General features: G+C 56.1%; 1 protein-coding gene across 7 annotated transcripts in view; it reads left to right on the top strand.

Annotated features, from left to right (window-relative positions):
• The first annotated feature begins 6,836 nt into the window (after positions 1-6,836).
• The window catches only part of NFATC1 (nuclear factor of activated T cells 1), a 110,785-nt gene continuing 103,923 nt past the window's right edge, over positions 6,837-13,698 (top strand). For 4 of the 7 annotated variants that reach the window (XM_058831329.1, XM_058831328.1, XM_058831330.1 and 1 more), the window contains exon 1: positions 11,052-11,358. In XM_058831329.1, coding sequence (XP_058687312.1) covers positions 11,283-11,358 — 76 coding nt within the window. In that variant the 5' untranslated portion in view covers positions 11,052-11,282. Of the gene's footprint in view, positions 7,305-11,050; positions 11,359-13,698 lie in introns of those variants that run through there. The other 3 variants (XM_058831332.1, XM_058831327.1, XM_058831331.1) reach the window with 3 other exon arrangements.

Below are 13,698 nucleotides of genomic sequence, written 5' to 3'. Positions count from 1 at the left end.
GTATACAAGTATTGGCGTATCAATATTAGGAGGATAAACTTGGGTTAGGGAAGAGAAAAGTGCAATAAATAGCACTGTGCACCAGAAGAGAGCTTACAGTGCAGATCTCTTGGGGCTTGGAGCCGGGACTTGTTCTGTTTAAGAGTTTTGTACAAATGAGCCCAAGGCTGGCGTGATGTGCCGGGTGTCCAGATGCAGATGACATCATGATAGGAGGGGAGGCTGCTGATAAATTTCAGGAACGCACTAGACTACAGGAGGATTTGGAGACACTGGGGGGAGCAGGCTAATACAGAGGAATTCAATATTACACAATGGAAGGTTATTCATTTAGGGAGAACCAATAGCACATTTAAATGCAGGTTTAATGAACTAGAGCAGGAGGAAACTAATGAAGGCAAAGACTGCTGGTGCTGAGAAGCAGTAGGAATAGCAGCAGTCTGACAAGTAAATAACAGTGCAGCTAAGATATTGGAAAAGAGGGCTCATGCTGCAGCCAGGGAATCCAGGGCTTCACATCGGGTCATTCATTCCATGTGGCAGTGAGGGTGCTCCCAGCAGTGAACTTGAAGTACCAAAGAGGTTGGTTCTCAGTTACAGAGAGGAAGGCTACAAAGGGCACTTCACTGCTGGCCCTGCTCTGTGCACTGGGACATGGAACCTTGGATCTAAAAGGAGATGCTTCCATTTGCATGGAAGTGAAGGTGGCTGAGTACGTTTGGGCTCACAGGGCACTTGGTTGTGACCACAGCTCGAGACACGCTGCCTTTGGAGTAAATCAGCTCAGACTACATCTCCTCTGTGGCTGTGGGGGGAGATGCACTTGGGGATCAAATACTGGCAGAGGGTAGAGAATGAGAAGGACTTACAGGAGCCTGTCACTAAAGCAGAATTTCCAGGGGATGTAGAGCCTATGGGCTAGGCAAAAGGTAAAGGAGTCCCTTCTTCCCTGGAAGGGCATATGCAGCCCCTCCTGACTCTTGACTGTCCAGACTCAGCCACTGGCCCCTGGACTGCTGAGTGAAGTAACACTTCTGCACATGCAGACAGCCCAGGCTTCGTGTCCATCTTCCTGGGTCACTGCTTCCATGAAGCCTTCTGCAGCAATCCTGCTCCTTCAGATGAAACATGGACATCTGGGGGGAAAAAAATGCTTTGCACTGCCTGAAAATGAAGGTGTGATCCTGTGCCTCAGAGGATGGATGAGGTGAAAGCCGCCATCCCCACAGTGTGCAGGAACTGATCCCTACCACAGGTCCCAGTCTGCCACAGACATCGTAAATCTGATGTTTCCCTTCCCAAGGAGAAGGGTCTGCTCTGCTGCCAGCTTGAGTCCCTGTGTACCCAATGAGCCTTTCCCTCATTAAGTATTTTGAATGAGGCAAAAAATGTGTTACCACCCCCTGTACCAGCAACTGGGGAATTCTGAAACTTTAAGTATTTCCAGAGCTAAAATACGATGCCTGGTACAAAACCCTGTCACTGTTTCTTTGCACGTCTGGCGATACTGCACAAGTACAAATAGAGAGTTAGACATGCTCTTGTTTTTTAACCACCCTGCATTGTACATTCCATCAGCAGGGTCCAGGAAGAAATGCAGAGCATCGCTATTTTCATTGTTGATGTCTGTTTTGCCATTGAAGAGAGTTCCTGAATCACCACAGTGAGACCCCAGGGTCACGCAACAGAGACGGAATTCAGCCAACTTCTGGCACCCACCTCAGCTGGGACAGCTGTGGGGAGGATGCTGCACATTGACCCCAGCCAGCAGCAAGGGTTCTGCCCTGTACCTGCCCACAATTTGGGTTTGTGAAAGGGGAAAACTCAAATGGAAACAAAAGGGCACTGATGCAGCGTGTATCATTATGAAATTATTTCTCTGAACTAATGTCTCAGTTTAATTCAGTCATGGCTTTCTGTACATGGGTCTAGTGAGGCTGTCTGATGTCTATCTTGATTTTAAAAAGTCAGTGTCTGAACAGATGACTGTAGCTCCAAAAAGGTTTAAGGTCCTTTGCCTGCAGTCACTGGCTGCATTCCTAAACTGTCGTTTAAAAAGAGTCCACTAAATCAAAAGCCAGGTAAATCAACAGAGCACTCAACGTTGTAATGAGACCGGTTATAAGGTAAATTACAACATTATTCAAGCACACAAAATTCCTCCTTTGGCATTTGTCCTGCTAAGTGCAATGCACCTTAAAAGTGGTGAAATGATTTCTGGCAGCCTGTGAAAGAGGCTGTGTCAGGGGGATGGGAGGCTGAGCCCAGCCTCTGCCTTTGTACCAGCTTCCAGCTCTGGGCAGCAGCCGGCCACTGCTCAGGTGTGCTCCCTGACTTCTTTGAAAGGTTTATGGATGGGTTTTCAAAATGGTGCCATACCAGCCATAAACATTGGCCATGTGCTGTCTCAGTTTCCAGCAAATCTTGTTACAATTTTCAAAGCAGGGGACTAGAAAGACTTTAATTAGGGCCTTGGTTAGGGAGGCTTGAGACTTATAAATCTTTTGTTACAATGAATGAAATTCTGAACAGATGCTGATGCTTTTGAAGCTGCCAAGACCCAAAAGATGGGCATGCAGACCCTAAGGAGGTGGCCACTATTATGGATGTTAGATATTAAAGGCTGTAAGGATACAAGGGCAAGAAGCCCAAAACAGGACAAAAATTCCATGCAGAGCATGGGTGGCTTTTTCTGATACATATCTTGGATTATGGGATTCTGTGCACTTATTTTAAGAAAAAGTTGGATACTGGTAAACACTGGAGACGGGGTCCCCCCCCCACACACACATCCCGCTTTCACAACACTTTTGTGTAGACAAAGCTGAAAGTTTTAATTTTACAGGACACAGCCCGTAGAAAAAATTTGCCCCAAGTCTTGCAAGGAGCTCAGGGTGCCAGCCAGGCACAGCCTGTCATGCAGTGCTACTAACTTAAATCCTCTGGTGGGGCGAGAATGAAGGTGTTTTGGTTGAATTAGAGGTTCCCAGAGAAATACTGTGGCTACTGTGTGCAAAGGTTCATGCAAACCATCCCGCCCAGACTGCTGAGGCCCAATGAAAGGGAGAGAAATGGAAAATGGAGGAGGGAATGCACAGACTCACACAACTTCACATAATATGAAATTAATCCAGTGAACATGAATGAGACTCTTTGGTGATTAAAACATCCTGTATAAATACTCTGCAGTATTTTTTTAAAGGATAACACTACATGCAAGAGCTGAGAACAGGGTGTAAATTTAGGGCTTTGCTTGCAAAAATGAGCAGAAGGGGTAAAAAGTGGTCAAAAAGTGCCCACCAAAGCCTGCAGTTGAGAAGCTGGCTCCTTCCTGGAGCAAAGGAGCAGTGTCTGTGTCTGGGAGGAAGCATGTGTCAGATGGCCAAGCTGCACAGGGAATGCCAACACAGCTCTGGGATCCACAGGCGACTGCAGCATTGGGGGGCCCAGCCCAGCAATCACCGGCAGTGGGAAGCACTGTGATTCTGGGGCTCTGCTCCGCATGTCTGGGAGAGGAGTTCTACTCCCACCCTCCCTCCTTCTACAACATACAGATTTTTTTCTTCTTGTGATTTCTCCACAAAGAGAAATTTTTCTGATTGCAGTCAGGGCAGTGGAAAATGGGTGGGTGCCCAAAAAGGCTCTGTCCCAAGGCAGAGGCTCTGTGGCCTGCTCCGTCCCCCTTCTTACCAAACTCTTATCCCAGTCCAGCTGCTTTCCCTTGGGAGAGCTGCAGTGCACCAAGCGCACTGTCTCCCACGAGCATCGCCTCGACGTGCAGCCGCACAGACAAGTTTCTCAGCCTGACCTGGGCCACACAAGCCACTGCATGCTGTCTCAGCCACGGAGGAAAGGTAGAGCAGGGCAGCTGATTAACCTAATTACTGGTTAAGTGCAGCAAGCCTTTGTTTTCAAGCACAGTCGCCTCTGTGGAGGGGAAGGGAAGCAGCAGCTCACCTCCTCCTTGCTGTGGGACATGCAGATGGAGTGGTACTGCCCAGCCCAGCTCAGTACAGCTCTGTGGCAGACAATGACAGCGAGAAGAGAAGGCCCAGTGGAAGCATTCCTGTGGAATGCCGGAGAAGGCTGGCCGCACGGCAGTGATGGGGGGGAGACACGTCCTGGCACAGCTTGTGTCAAGAGAGGATTTCTAGCTGGGGTGCATGCCTGTACAGCCCTGTGTGGAGCAGAGCCTACTGAGGTCCCACCAGCTCTGCTGGGATTTACCCATGAGGGATTAGGACCAGTCAGTGAGGGACTAGATTTGGACAGCAGGAGCCCTGTGTCTGGTCTTAGTGCCCGAACTGGCATGCTGTGATACCCACACAGGGAAAAGAAGGGTGATGGCAAGTGAGGAAGCAGTAGCAGCCACATCTCCCTGTTTTCCACTGCTGACCTCTCCCACGTGTGGGCTGTGATGGTCAGCATGTCATGCTGGGGCCCAGAGAGTTGCTTAGAATGAAGCTAGATATGGACACCTGCCTCTTGCATCTTCCCTGGGAGGTGAAGAAGCCCTACAAAATCATCAGCCCTGTCTCAAAAGTCAACGGGGAGACCTATACTGGTCCCTGCTAACCCATTGCCAGAGGTCACTGGAAGGTACTCCAAATACTTTCATAACTTTCTTTCCCCCATCATCTTTTACCTTGTTTTTCCTTCTGTTGAAAGAAAACGTCTTAAAGTTCAAAATAATGAAGGCAAATGGTAGCACTTACAGGTAGGATTTAGGGAGGAGATGTAGGGAAGCAAAGCAAAGTGGGCCAGCCGCTGTGCAAGCCGCGGTGGCAGCACAGGACAAGAGACTTGGCATCGGGGACGTGGCTTTTAGAAACGCCGGGGCGCATTTGCTACAATGATCCACTGAAACAACAGCCGTCTAAAAATAAGGTTGTTTTCTGTACTAAGCTCCTTTTAACTTCGTTAGTCATCACCGGCTCCCAAAATAAGCTCCGTGTAACAGTCTCTCCTAGTAGCGGCTGTAAACAAACTCGGGGAGGCGGGAAGGAGGCGCAGGGCCGAGGGAAGCGGAGGCGGGGCGGCCCCGGGGCGGCCTCGCGGGGCTGCGGGGGCGGCGGGGCCGGGGCGGGGGTCGGGGGGCAGCAGGGGGGCCTGCGCTGCGCCGCCGCCGCCGGCTGCCCGCGCCGGCTGGCGGGGCCTTGGAGCGGCGCCACGGTGGTCCGGGCAACGGCATTAAACAGGAGGAAACAGACGGGGGATTCCGTCATTTCGGCGGGGAAAGGGGGGGGAGGGGGGGGGTGGGCGACAGGAAAGGAGAGTCCCGCCGAGAGCAGCGCGGCTCTCGCCCGCCCCCGCCCCAGCCTCCCGGGAAGCAGCCGGGATCTTCCCTCCGCCTTCCCCCGCGCCGGGCAGCCCCGGCAGCCGCCCCGGTGGGCGCGGGCCCGGCGGCCCCCCCTGAGCGCCGCCCCGGGGCCGCCCCGTCGGGCTGTGCGTGTCGGGGGGGCTCCGTCAGCGCCGCCCCACGCCCGCCCCGCGGCGCCCCCTGGCGGCGCCCCCGGGCCCCGCGTGCGCCACGTCCGGGCGGCGCGCGCCGCGTGCCTGAGGGGAGGCGAGAGGCTGGGAAAGGCCGCCGGGGGCTGAGGGCTTCCCCCCTCCGCTTTCCCATTCAGTTTTCCTTGAAAGAAAAGCGACCCCCTTTTGGTTTAGGTTTTGGGGTTTCCCCACCCGACGGAACGGCCGAGGTCGGTGGAGGGTGCTGCGCTCCCCGCCGGGCGCGCTCCTTGGTGGGCACCGTCTTCCAGCGCTCTTTCGTGGAGGAGCCCGCCCGGAAGAACCGGCCGCGGGCTCCCGTCCCCCAGCAGCAGACGGGATTTCGTTTATACTGGGTTCATTTCCAACCACACACGGGTGGCAGGCATAAGATTTATGATTTTTTTTTTTATTTTTTTTTTTCTTTAAGCACCAGATAGGTTCAAAACCAGCCCAACTCCCCGCACGTCCCATTCCAAAAGCCTGGTCCCCTCCTGCCAGCTGTGGGGGAGGACGGAGCGGGAGCGGGGAGCGAGGGGAGCGGGGCTGGCAGAGGGGGCGGCGCGGCCCCTCTCAGCAGCTCCCGTCCGGGAGGCTCCCGCCTGGGCTGGGGTACCACGGCCGCGTCGGGGGCCGGGACGGGGCATCCCGGAGCTGGGAGGTGGGAGGAGGAGTCGCTGTGGGATGGAAATCTCCCCTTCTCCCCGCTACGAAGTGATGGGACGCAACTGTGTTGCTGAGATATTTACAGAATAATAATAAATAATAATAATAAATCTGGAGCGACTGAAACCCAGTCCGCGGGTCTGTTAGTAATTTAGCAGAATGGGATTTTCCTTTCTCTCGCCTGCCAGTTGATGCTCTTTTCCAAATTTCCACAGCGGGGGAAGCCTGCGATTTTTTACATAATGATTTCAGCATGCGAGGCTGCCTCGCCTTCTTTTTTTTTTTTTTTTTTTTTTTCTCTTTCCCTCTCCCTGCCTGCCTCTTTGGCTCCTCGGTCTCCCTTCTGTCCCCACCTTCACTTTGCGACCCCGGCGAGCCGCCCGTTCTCCCGCAGGAGGGCACCCGGCTCCCGCAGGCTGAGGGGACCCCGCGGGCGGTGGCGGCGGGGCCGGGGCTGGGCGGGCGCCGTGCCCCGCGGAGGGGCGGGCGAGCGGCCGGGGCCCGTCGGTGCCCGCCGGTGCCCGCCTCCCGCTGGCCGCCCGCCGGCGGCGGGGCCGGAGCCCGGCTGACATCACGGGGCCGGGGCGGGGAGAGGGGCCGGGAGGGGAAGGGAGGTGGGGGGGGGGGGGGGGGGGTGTTTTCCAGCTTTAAAAAGGCGGCGCCGGGCACGCAGCCCTGCGTCAGAGCGAGACTTCCCCGCTCCGCACACTCACTGCCCCCGTCCCCCGGCTGCAGCTCTCCGCGGGCGACAGCGCCCGCCGCCCCGTCCCGCCGCCTCAGCGCGGGCAGTGCCTCTGAAGTCCCCACGCACACCCGCCCTCCTCTCCATGCCCCGTCCCCGGGGGGGCGGCGGCGGCGAGCTCCTGTGCCTCCGCGGGCGCGGCTACCACGCCGGGGGCGGCGCGGCCCCGGTCACCGGGTCGTGAAGGCGGGCGGGGGGCGCGGGACAGGCGGGACAGGGTGAGGGGCCGGCAGTGGCCCAGGGCACGGCGCCGGGTTCCGCCGCCCCGCCGGGTGGATGCCAAGCGCTGCCCCGCCGGCCGCCGCCGCGCCGCCGTCGCGGGACCCATCCAGCGGGAGAGAGAGGCCGGCGGCGGCCCCGCAGGACGGAGCCCGCCCGCTCGGCAGCACCATGAAGGCGGCGGAGGAAGGTAACGGGCGGCGCTGCGGGGGGCGGAGGGCGGGCGGGCGGCGGTGTCCCCCGGTGTTTCCCCGCGGCGGCCCGGAGGCTCGCCGGCGGCCGCTTGCCAATAGGTGTCTCTTTCGCCTCTCGCACGGCGCCGCCGCGGCCGCGCCGCTGCTCCCGGCCGCTTCCCGCCGCTCCTGGGCCGGGGCCCGCTCCCGGCAGGGCTGCGAGGGCGTCTGGGACCCGGTCAGGGACTCAGGCTCGGGGATTCCCTCCCCATCCCGGGGTTTGATTTGGGGGAAGTCAGTATGCAGCCCATCATTGCAGCCAACCCACGCTCCTGGGAAAAGGAAGGAGTCCCGAGCAGTGCCAGGCGCCGTACCGGCGCTGCCGGGACACCGATTCAGGCGGGCACGCCGCGGCTGGGCTGTGAGGCTCTGCCGCCCTTATACCCCGCGCCCCTGGCAGGCGAGCGCCCTGCCGCCTCCGTCCTGGCTCCGGGGGAGCGCTTGCCCCGATATCCCAGCTCTGAATCACGGCTTCTTTCCCTGCCCCTGCTGCGAAAACTGCCCTGAAAACACAGAAGCAAAGTTTCTAGAGGGACAGATGGTGGGCGCGGGGTTCGGGACGCGCGCAGCTCCTCCGGGCTGAACTTGGCCCTGCCAGGGGTAGCGTCTGGCTGGAGAGGAGACCGACTTCACTCTCCCCTCTTGCCAATCGGGACACTGTTCTCCCCCCGGAGCATCTCTATCCAGCACCGCTCTGCCGAAACTTTCGGACTTTGCTGCTGCTTACGGCGCCTTTCGGCCCCGGCAGCGGGACCCCGCGGGCATCCCCGCCGGGCATCACCTCCGCGCCGCGGCAGGTGCGGGGCAGCTCCCGGCTCCTCGCTGCGGGCCCGGCGACTGCCCTGTGCCGCGCTCCGTCGTCCCTATCGGCCGTTCCCCGTCTCCCAAGTTTCCTCCCTATCCGGTGGTGCCGCCGCTTTACAGCGGCTGCTGCTGGGGCTCGGGCAGGGCGCAGCGAGCCCACACATCCCGGACAGAGAAAGTTGTGAGGAAGCGAAGTGGGGGGGCTGTCCATGTCTGCCACGTTCATTCCGCAGCGTGGGAGAAGAGGACTCCATTCCCCGGGTTTGTCCCCGGAAAGCTGGAAGGGAGCTCAAGACCCATCTCATTTTTATTTTTTTTTTTTATATTTATATTTATTTTTATTTTTACACAGCTGTTTTCACCTTAGGGGTTCATTGCAGTTTACAAGATTCTGCCAGTGCGAAATCTATAAGCGCGGCTCTGACTGTGGCTCTGCTTGCAATGCGGAGAACCTTTTGGGATGGGAGTTAATTATACTGTATTTAACAGAAATGGCTAGCGTGCCAGTTGCACACTCGGACATCCGTGGGCTGCGTGCACAGTGCTTCCAATGCCCTGGGCTCCAAGGGCACTGAATACACCACTTGTGAAAATTACATCTGGAGGCAGCTGACATAAAAAGCATACTGCAGCCTCTTGTAAAGGAAAAAAATAAAATACCCCTCTTTATTTTTGTGGCATTTCTGATGCCTGTGTTAAAATGCGACAGCCCTCATACATAGTTATCTTCCCTGTTGGTGTATTTTGTAAGGGACTAAGAAAATGAGTCCAGCCAGAAAGAGTGACCCAATCCAGGAAACACGTAAGGGAGCCCTGCGCGTCAGGATTGCCTGCAAATTAAGGTGCCATTCGATTGCCAAACTACAGCAATCAAAGAAAATACTTTATTTCTTGTTTAGTCTGGGAGAAAATGCACGGAGAGTCTCAGTGGCAGGACCTCTTTTTTTTTCTTTGGGTGGTAGCGAGGTGTGGAGACCTTTGCTTTTGAAAATGCCAGTGGGTATGCCAGGTTTGATGCCATGGACAAGTTAAATTACCCTCTAGGGTGGGGGGCTGCAGCTGGAGCAGACCGTCTGATGCATCCCTTGTTGAACCTGCTGAACAATTCCAGTTAACTCCAAGGAGAGGCTGGGTGGGCAGTGGCTGAGCTGGTGGGTCGGTCCGTGGCTGGTGCAAGGGAGGCTGGTGACACGGAAATGGTCTTGCCAGGGCGCACCGGCACCCCCCGCCCCGCCCCCCCAATCGTTCGTTTCGCTCTCCTCAGTTCAGTGACACTGTTTCGAACTAGACTATGAGAAGGAAGGCCACTGTTACTCTGTCCCCACAATGTGGTATCACTTCGTTTCTAACCTTTCCACGGCATATCTTTCCTCTTTCTCCACGGGAAGGGTGCCAATCGAAATATTTCATTGACAGCACTAGTACTGATGTCACTGGCAGATCAAGTCGTCTGTAAATAGCGTGGGACAATTCACCAGCCGTGCAGGTACCACATGCGGGAGAGGCGAAGGGTCGAGGGCAGCAGATACTTGGGATCTTCTCCTCGCCTCCCCGCCGGGGCAGCATCCGGCAGATGGACGTCTGGAGCAGAGCGGTGTCAGGGAGGGGTGACACTGGTTGAACCGGGGGCCTGGCGGCTGGGGCGAGGCGGCTGTCCCGCCTGTAGGCCCTGGGCCAGGGGATAGGAGGCACATCCGTACCCGCGGCCGGGGCAAAGGCTGAGGGACGTGCACGGGTGAAGCGGGACGTCCCCGGCACCCCGGAGCGACCACAGGGGCAGGCGCAGCGAGAGGGGTTCCCCTGCTGCCAAGGCCTTTAGCACACTCGGGTGACTCAGCCCAGGCACTTCGGCACTCACGGCCCCTCCGGGGCAAAGCCCAGCTCGGCCCCTGTGAGAGCTCAGCCTGCAGCGAGCTTCGTCCCGGAGAGAAGGGGGAAAAGTATAATGGGCTCAGATGGAAAAAAAAAAAAGTGTTTTCCTGGCAGGGAAAACTTTAGGACTGAGATTTCGGTCGCAAGCCTGGAAAATGGTATTCCCTGAGTTTATAAGGTAATACTATTTCCATAACTGCTTCTAAAAACTGTTCCTTTTGAAACCCGGCCTGAAGCTTCGGCAAGTGAGGAGCCGAGCCGAGCTGCTGGGCCAGGCGCTCCTTTGCCCGGCGGGGACTTCAGACCGGCCCGGTGTATTTTGACAGAAAAGCACCTCGAAACATAAAGAACTTCTTAATTTACTTTTTCCTTAATTTGAATCCCGTATGAACGGGAAGAGGGACGGGCTGGGCACAGCCGTTCCTGCACCGCCACCGGAGCCCTTTGCAGGCGCCCTCCCGGTGTGTGGCGGCGGCCCGGAGAGGACCTTTCCCTCCCCGGCGCACGGAGGAGGCCGGCAGCGTTCCGAGTCCCGCTTTACTGCGCTTTTTATAGCAACTGGCACTAGTGGGTGCTGCGACTAAGTGAAATAAATAATAAATAAATGAAAGCGGAGCCTCTTGGCTCACAGACGCGGCATGGTGGGCACCCACGAAAGAAACCTTATCAGTCGTCAGCGAAGAGGGGACAGCCCGGTGTGCCCCCTGAGTGGGCCGAGCAGCCCTCCCTCCCCGGTTCCCTCCCGCCGAAGCGCGGAAGGAGCCGCTCCGGCCCCCCGCCGTTACCGCCGGTTGGGAGCAGGTGAAGTCCCGCTCCCCGCCCACCTCGGGCTCCCCATCCCGGCCACGGCGAGCCCTCGGCGGTCTGGGGTCTCCCCCGTTGCCGGGTGCTCCGGGTGGGGCGAGGGCTCCCCGCGGAGCACGGGCTGCGCGGCAGGGGCTGAGCCCCGGCGGGAGGGTGCGGGGGGGGCCGGGCACCGCGGTTGTTTGCATCGACCCGGAAACATCAACAGCGGGCGGGAGGGCGGATCGGAGGCGGCGGCAGCGGCGGCGGCAGCGAGACAGGCCGCCCGTCGGGGCCGAGGTCACGTTACCGAGCGCAGCAGCGGCCGCCGTCCCACGCCGTGCCGGGGCTCCGCGCAGCCCGGCCCGCCGGCAGCAGGTGTCCGGGCGCGACGGGGCGAGCCCGACGGGGCGGGTCGGGACTGCGCCACCACCGCTGCCAGGGTGCCGAGCGTGGCGGGGGTCGCGGCGGGAGCCATGACGGGCGTGGAGGCCGAGCAGGAGTTTGACTTCGATTTCCTCTTCGAGTTCAAGCACAGCGATGAGGGTGGAGGTGGGTCGCGGCGGGGCGGCCGGGGCACCTCCGGGGATGCTGGCGGCGGGATGCTGCGGGGAGCCCTCTTTGCGCTGCCTCGTTCGGGAGGGGGAAAGGCTATCGCCCTTCGCGGGGAGAGGGCCGGAGGAGCCGGCATTCCTGGCCGGACGGGTCGGCCCTGCCCCGGGTGGCGCTTTGTCGCCTTTGCCGCGCCGGGAGGCGGCGAGCGGAGCCGCGGCGAGCGGGATAGAGTCCTGCCCGGGCGGCCGGCGCTCCTCTGGCGGGGCCCTGGCAGCAGCCGAAGGAGGTGCAAGGGGAGACGACCCGGGGGGCCGCCGGTACAGAGTTTCTAGAAGTTTGGAGTTGTTTGAGATGTACGACTTGCGGTGGCCGCTCGCACGGCTTCCCCCGCTGTCTTTGGGTCTTGCCCGTGACAGGGATGGGCCGACTGAAAACTCACTTCAGCCCCTTTTCCCCATCCCCCATGAGCCGGAGTTAGGCTCAGGGTTTAGCTTGAAGGTCATCCGCAAATAAAAATAACGGGCGTGAATTTGTCACGGGTCACAACTGTTCCCAACTCTGCTGTCTCGGTCCGGCTGTCTCTTTTTACGGCTTTAAGCAATGCTTGAAGTGGAAATGAGGCGAACAAGCCTGGGACTGGCAGAGAGAGAAGGTTGCTGCTTCCTGATGCGTGGTTAACTCGCTGCAGTGTCGGTGATAGAGGGTCACTCGCAAGAGCTCTTGTACACGTGGATGACTTGTCTGCCTCAGAGTAGGGCTGTGTTTGCTCTGTGCCTTATCTTTTTGCCCGTAAATTCTAGCAGGTTTGCAAATCATTGCCTGCTTAACGCACACTTCCAGGGTATGAGGGAACGTGTTTGCACCTTCCTAGCTCTCCCCAATTGCCCACCTCTCTGGAATAATGTCGGTGTCCAAATAGTTGTTATGAGCTTCTAGTTTTTAGAAGGTGGCAGTTTTTAGAGTTTCACACCAAACTTCTCAGGTAAGTGTTTCAGTGATGAGATACCTAAGTATCTAAAGTGGAGGGGCCTAAGCAAATTAAGTATCAAAGTCCTAGTAAAGTACCTAACTCCATTGGGCAATTTTGAAAGCATGAATTTAAACACAGACGTAGATGTGGATTCATGTTGAGCAATGTAAGACAGCCCTATTCGTCTCTAAAGACTCTACAAGCTGCAGGTGTTCAGCATTCCTGTTTAAAGTATGTAAATAAAAACCGATGGTGCTCAGTGCCTTGCAGGATCAGCACATTAATGATAAAAAGGAATAAAACTTGCTTGCTGTGAAATTAACTAGAGGAAAAAAAGGAGCTTTTTAACTGCTACAAAGGGAAATGTAATACCTGGAGGTGTGCTCACAACTCAAAAGGGTCCGATTTCTTGTCCTAGTTATACTTAAGTTAAGCGTGGATTTGTTGGAACAGAACTGTTTCAAACCTGCACTGGTCTATCTGATACTGGGGTTTGGCTCAGGATATTAAAATACCCTATTAAATGTGTCTTGGTAATCAGTACACTGGTCTTGGGTGCCTCTGTGAATCACAGTCATAACAGTGACACCATGGCAAAGGCATTACCTGCCTTTCATTGACATCAGACTGTCAAAATATCCTGTATAGCTACATTATGTGGTGCAGCATTTTATTTCTACGTGTCTCATTCACCCTGGTGAGAAAACATCAGTATGTTATAAATGCTGATTATGGATGTGTGTTTGGTGAATTTTGTAAATACGGAAGTTTTGGAGAGTGGGCTTTTTCAGAAATTGTAGCTGATGGTTTTTAGCCCACAAACCAAGGTCTCTATCTTGTTCCCAGTTCTGGCTTTGAGGCTTTTATTTTTGGTGGACGTATTTTCTACATGCTGCCTATAGTTTTAAGATACCTAAATATGTTTGGAAGGCTTTGGATCTTGCATCTTTCTATTTTTGGTACTATTATATGAGTTACATGACTTTATTTTTCTTGGACGATTAAAAGTTGGCTTTAAGAAAATGCATAATAATTCTAAAAGTGCCTATTCCTTGTCATGTGAATTAGGGAACTTGTTGCTCATAGTACTTGAGCCTGTCTTTTAATAATTTTTTTTTTTTTTTTAACTGGATTCCAAAGGCTCGTCTGAGCTTTGTATTGCCTATTCAGCCTGGGTTGCAGATCTCCAGCAGACTGCAGTGTTTGAATTTCACCCTAGTCATGCATTAGAATTTGAGCAAACTGCTGGGCTCACAGTACTTATCCCTGTTATTTTGTTTGTTTACTTATTTATTTTTGATACAAGATCTAAAAGCACTGATTCTGCAGTCAGAAGAGGCAAAGCCCACCTGGTGGGTGCAGAGCTG

This window comes from Poecile atricapillus, chromosome 2, assembly GCF_030490865.1.
Source record: "Poecile atricapillus isolate bPoeAtr1 chromosome 2, bPoeAtr1.hap1, whole genome shotgun sequence".
NCBI lineage: Eukaryota > Metazoa > Chordata > Aves > Passeriformes > Paridae > Poecile > Poecile atricapillus.
Note: the sequence above shows the minus strand (reverse complement) of the source record. Positions and strands in the feature narration are given on the sequence as shown.